The sequence below is a fragment of the Gobio gobio genome (assembly GCF_949357685.1).
Source record: "Gobio gobio genome assembly, chromosome: 14".
NCBI lineage: Eukaryota > Metazoa > Chordata > Actinopteri > Cypriniformes > Gobionidae > Gobio > Gobio gobio.
In genome coordinates, this window is record NC_137107.1 from 48,974,690 (window position 1) to 48,981,166 (window position 6,477).

The 6,477-nt window shown below is 30.6% G+C and overlaps 1 protein-coding gene across 1 annotated transcript in view; it reads right to left on the reverse strand.

Annotated features, from left to right (window-relative positions):
- wdr91 (WD repeat domain 91) overlaps positions 1-5,945 on the reverse strand; it is a 30,880-nt gene extending 24,935 nt beyond the window's left edge. Inside the window, 3 exon segments of the mRNA XM_079836006.1 lie at positions 2,385-2,564; positions 5,517-5,658; positions 5,872-5,945. Coding sequence (XP_079692132.1) covers positions 2,385-2,564; positions 5,517-5,639 — 303 coding nt within the window. The 5' untranslated portion in view covers positions 5,640-5,658; positions 5,872-5,945.
- Positions 5,946-6,477: the final 532 nt, after the last annotated feature.

Below are 6,477 nucleotides of genomic sequence, written 5' to 3' on the forward strand. Positions count from 1 at the left end.
AATTAATATTATGATTTAATGTTGTTATAATTATTGTTTATATTAACTATATATTCATTCATATTCATACAATTTTTTATTACTGATCAGTCCAAATTCATCATCAGCAGCATACATTTTATTTTGTACTACCTTAAAATAAATTTGTTTTTTTATTATTTAATCTTTATTAATAACGTTATTATTATTTTATGAATAGCATTTTATTATTATTTATATTGAGTTTATATTTCTGAATATTATATTCAGTAATATATTCATCATATTTATATTACTCTCCCGCCATAAACTACAGACAGACACTGAATTTGTATTTATTCATTATAATTTATTATTCATTATTGTTCAACATTATTATTATATTATTATACAGTATATGTATTATTATTCATATCAAATATATATTAATTAATATTATTATTTAATGTTGTTATAATTATTGTTTATATTAAGTATATATATATTAATTCATATTATATTCATAACATTTTTTATTACTGATCAGTCCAAATTCATCATCAGCAGCATACATTTTATTTTGTACTACCTTAAAATAAATTATTTTTTTTTTTTTTTAATCTTTATTAATAACGTTATTATTATTTTATGAATAGCATTTTATTATTATTTATATTGAGTATATATTTCTGAATATTATATTCAGTAATATATTCATCATATTTATATTACTCTCCCGCCATAAACTACAGACAGACACTGAATCAAACTTTTTTATTGATTCATTATGATTGATTATTCATTATTATTATTATTATACAGTATATGTATTATTATTCATATCAAATATACATTAATTAATATTATGATTTAATGTTGTTATAATTATTGTTTATATTAAGTATATATTAATTCATATTCATACAATTTTTTATTATTGATCAGTACAAAATCATCATCAGCAGCATACATTTTATATTGTACTACCTTAAAATATTTTTATTATTATTTAATCTTTATTAATAACATTATTATTATTTTATGAATAGCATTTTATTATTATTTATATTGAGTATATATTTCTGTATATTATATTCAGTAATATATTCATCATATTTATATTACTCTCCCGCCATAAACTACAGACAGACACTGAATCAAACTTTTTTATTAATTCATTATAATTGATTATTCATTATTATTATTATTATTATACAGTATATGTATAATTATTAATATCAAATATACATTAATTAATATTATTATTTATTGTTGTTATAATTATTGTTTATATTAAGTATATATATTAATTCATAACATTTTTAATTATTGATCAGTATAAATTCATCAGCAACATAAATGTTATTTTGTACTACCTTAAAATAAATTCGTTTTTTTTATTATTTAATCTTTATTAATAACGTTATTATTATTTTATCAATAGCATTTTATTATTATTTATATTGAGTATATATTTCTGAATATTATATTCAGGAATATATTCATCATATTTTTATTACTGTGTCCCGCCATAAACTACAGACAGACACTGAATCAAACCTTTTTATTTATTCATTATAATTGATTATTAATGATTGTTTAAAATTATTATTATATTTATTTATTATTAATCATATTAAGTTAATGTTCATATATTAATTAATATAATTTTAATGTTGTTATTACTTATATTCTATATATATATATATATATATAATTATTAATGAATTATTAATGAATATTATATTCATTAAATTAATTACTGATCAGTACAAATTCATCAGTAGCACACAGCGTCAACATTATTAATGCATTTAATTAATTGTATTATTATTTAACAATATACATTATTGTATTCAGTAATATATTAATATTTGTATTATTGATCAGTACAAATTCATCATCAGCATAAATTTAATATTGTACTCCCTTAAAATAATACACATTTTATGATTTATTTTTATTATTAATAAACATTATTATTATTATTGGTTTAAATAAGAGCATTTAATTGTTATTTAACATTATTAGCTATATATTTATATATTAAATATATGTTTAATAATAAGCATAAATTCATTATTTAGATTTGAATGATTATTACTATTTATATTGAGTACATATTTAATAACATTTCTGTTGTCATCGTTAAACATTTTTATTCATAACTACTATTTATATTAATAATAATGAATATTATATTCATTAATATATCAATGATAATTATTGATCAGTATAAATTAATTATCAGAGCATATTACAATTATTGAAGCTTATGTTTGCATAGCAGTAACAAAATGAGAGTAAATGTGTGGAATTGTTATGAAAATGGCACCACAATGCAAAAACGTAGTCTTTTTTCCCCCTTTCATGCAAACACACATTCTATAATGTTTAGTTTTGTGACTGAAGTGTGTGTGTTGCACCTGAACGCTGTGTATGACGTAGAAGCGGTAGAGGCTGGTCCTCAGTTTGCTGACGGTGGGTCTGTAGACGTCCTCCAGTCTGGAGAAGAGCCTGCGGTCCAGATACGCCCAGTACTCCTTCAGACCCGTCAGGTCATAGTTCTGAATCAGCAGCTGGAGCTGATCGATGATCTTATCCACCTGTGGACCACATTTACAGCGTGCTTCACACACACACACACATCTGACTCCTGCATACTCATGTTCAGTGTTGGGGGTAACGCATTACAAGTAACTTGAGTTACGTAATAATATTACTTTTTCCAAGTAACTAGTAAAGTAACGCATTACTTTTCAAATTTACAACAAAATATCTGAGTTTCTTTTTCACATTCATTTGACTGACAGCTCTCCTGCCCCCATGTTGAGAGAAATAAGTGCAGAGGTGTGTGTGTGTGTGTGTGTGTGTAAACATGAGGGTTATTGTAGTTCTAGACTAAATGTGAGCATTTATTTATCTCACTTGCACAATAAAGATTCTGTTCTCCTCAAAATGAATAAAATCAGTCAAATACAAAATCAGAATACTATGCAAACATCCAATAATTAAATGTTAAATAAAACAACTATTTTTATGCATAATCTACCTTTATATTTTATTTACCAATGTCTTGCTGCTGACCTTTGATGATGAAAATTACTAGATTTTTTGTTTTTATTGGTAAAACTTTTTTCTCCTGCGTCCTATTCTACTATTATCCAGAGCTGCGCCCTCTAGTGTTCACGCGTGAATCTGCATTTTTACCTCAGGCTTATTATTTCAATTTTGGTATGATGAGGTCTTTACCGTTGCACAACAATATAACGTTTTTGTTATAAACAAAAACAAAAGCAAGCCCAGCCCAGGTGAGAAAAAGTAACGCAAAAGTAACATAACACATTACTTTTCTTAAAAAGTAACTAAGTAACTCAATTAGTTACTTTTTAAGGGAGTAATGCAATATTGTAATGCATTACTTTTCAAAGTAACTTTCCCCAACACTGCTCATGTTTACATGCATGTGACCCTGGAGCACAAAAACAATCCATTTTTCTTTTATGCCAAAAATCATTAGGATAATAAAGGGATAGTTCACCCAAAAACGAAAGTGTTACGTTTATCTGCTTCCCCCCAGGGTATCCAAGATGTAGGTGTGTTTGTTTCTTCAGTCGAACACAAATGAAGATGTTTAACTCCAGCCGTTGCAGTGTGATAGTCGTATAATGATGTAAATGGGGATATTTTAGAGTATGAGAGCAATGAGAGTAAAAACACACATTAGAATCCTTATTAAACCATGCGGCTCGTGGCGACACATTGATGTCTTAAGACACCAAACCATCTGTTTCTGCGAGAAACCCAACAGTATTTGTTTTTTTTACCTCTTATCAGACGAATGTCATCTAGTATTCCCAGCACCATAACTTCCGGCGAATAAGGTCAAAATACTGGCATGATCAAAGATATATAAACATAGATGCCTCATTCGACCGATCCACGCAGGGACTAATGAGGAATCTATGTATATGTTTCTATGATCGCGCTGGTATTTTGACCTTATTCGGCGGAAGTGATGGCGCTGGACGGCTGATGCAGAGCCATAGGGAAAAAATGAAATACATTTTTAAATATGGATATTTTTCTCACACAAACGCATCGATTCGCTTCAGAAGGCCTTTATTAACACCCCAGAGCCGCGTGGAGCACGTTATTCGACGGACAGATGCATTTTTTTTATGGACTTCAAAAACAGAGCAACTATTACTGCCATTATAAAGCTTGGATTAGCCTGGGCCGGGTTTCCCAATAATGATGTATCTTAGCTCTAAAGAGCGTGTTCTACGAGCGAAGTTACGATCACTCGCAGCAATTCCACGTGCGTTTCCCAAAAATGTACTTAACATGAACGCGCGAGAACGCGCTCTAAGTGCTACTTAATAGTCGCTGTCCATTTGCGAAGTTCTGAAATATAACCTTATATGGAATCGTTTCCTCTGAACGTTTCACCTAATAATTGTCATCTGATGTGGATAAGCAATCAAAACACGTCTATATAAAGCAACTACCTTCAGGCTGAGGCAAAAAAAAAACAAGAAAAAAAAACAAGATACCTTTAAAAAAGACGAAATAAATATCCTCATTTAATTCAGATGTGTATTTATAATTTTTTTTGTTTGTAACCTGCCCTCATAAAAAAATAAATAATAAAATCCAGTGATCATAAAGTCAGTTTCCACAGTAATATTAAGCAGCAGAACTGTTTTTTTTAATCAACATTGATAATAATGAGAATATTAAAATTAAAAAAATAATAAAAAAAAGTGTACAATAAAGTACAATCAAAACCTTATAGTATTATCACAATGCACTTGAATAAAGTTAAAGGTGTAATCTGCCGGTTGTCCTGTAGGTGACCTCATAACTCTGTCTTCTTACGATAACCTTAGAGCTTTACGATTACTCCAGAGCACTCGTAGATCTACGATCATTTTCAAGTGCTACTTAAGTTACGATGCTTTTGGGAAACAGACCTTAATGTTAAGATCACTCGTACGATCGTTTTTACGATCAATTTAGGCTTACGATGCTTTTGGGAAACGCAGCCCTGAACATTTTTAATATAACTCCGATTTTATTCGTCTGAAAGAAGTCATATACACCTCGGATGACTTGAGGGTGAGTAAATCATGGGCTAATTTTCATTTCTGGGTGAACTATCCCTTTAAGATCATAATCCATGAAGATATTTTGTAAATGTCCTACCGTAAATATATCAAAAATATATTATTAGTAGTATTATGCATTGCTAAGGATGTCATTTGGACAACTTTAAAGGAGATTTTCTCAAGATTTGGATTTTTTACACCCTCAGATTTCCAAATATTGTCCTATCATAACAAACCATACATCAATGGAAAGCTCATTTATTCAAGTAATCAAAAAGTTTTGTGGTCCAGGGTCACATATAATGTTTAGTACTAGCCTGATATTATATTGCCCTGTTATTATACTGTCCTCCTATATACAACACTTGTGCACACACACACACACACACACACACACACACACACACACACACACACACACACACACACACACACACACACACTCACTCTAAAGCCTTTCTCCTTGTCTGCTTTGATCTCTGAGTCCAGATGTTTGAGTGAGCTGGTGAAACCTCGATAGATCAGATACTCTCGCACCAGATCATCTGTTCTCTCCACCGCTGCGGCCATTTCACACACTAGCCTATCCCTAAAGCACACAAACACAGATCATGCATTTAATACATACATAGACAGCATTTTGCATCAAAGAAGTGCCAGAATAATGGTGATTCGTGAGTGCATATCAAAGTCGATGCATGCCACGGTCTGTTTACTTCACCTGTAGATATGATACAGTCATTTATAAATTAACAGTGCACATAAAAGTGGAAACGGCGACGAAAACAAACCAAGCGTTTACCCGATTAATATACGAGTTTGATGCGTTTCTTCCTGTGTTCAGCTTCTGCTCGTCATGTGATTGTGAGAGTCACGTGATGGACTCGGACGACGTCGGTTCAAGCCCACCGCCAGAGGGCGCGCGCACGCTGCCATCACGTGCAGTAAGTAACAATACAAAACTCACTTTATTCAATCTACACTCTTGTAAGGAGGTAAAATCATTAGACCTTTTGTTTGTAATTGTCTTTGCCATATTCTGAAAGAAAAATTATCATATAGTATCTTAATTATTTACCCTATAGACAGCTTCATTACATCTCCTGAACTATTAAAAAAGCAACAACAAAACACTGTGCACACGCCTGGAGGTGTTTAACCACACACACACGGGCAGATACGAGGCACGTTTAGTTGATTTTATGAGGCTGATTCTCATGGTGCTCATTCCACTGTCACGGGTGAATAATCGAACACAGTTCCCCTGTAAGCGATGGGACGAGGAGGTCCAGTGACACACACTATATTAACTCATCCTGAATTCAATTTTGGAGACTCTGGTTTCCTGTTGGCTGTGCAATGACATCTTTCGGATGAAAATGCTCATGCACGTGTATCATAATTTGGC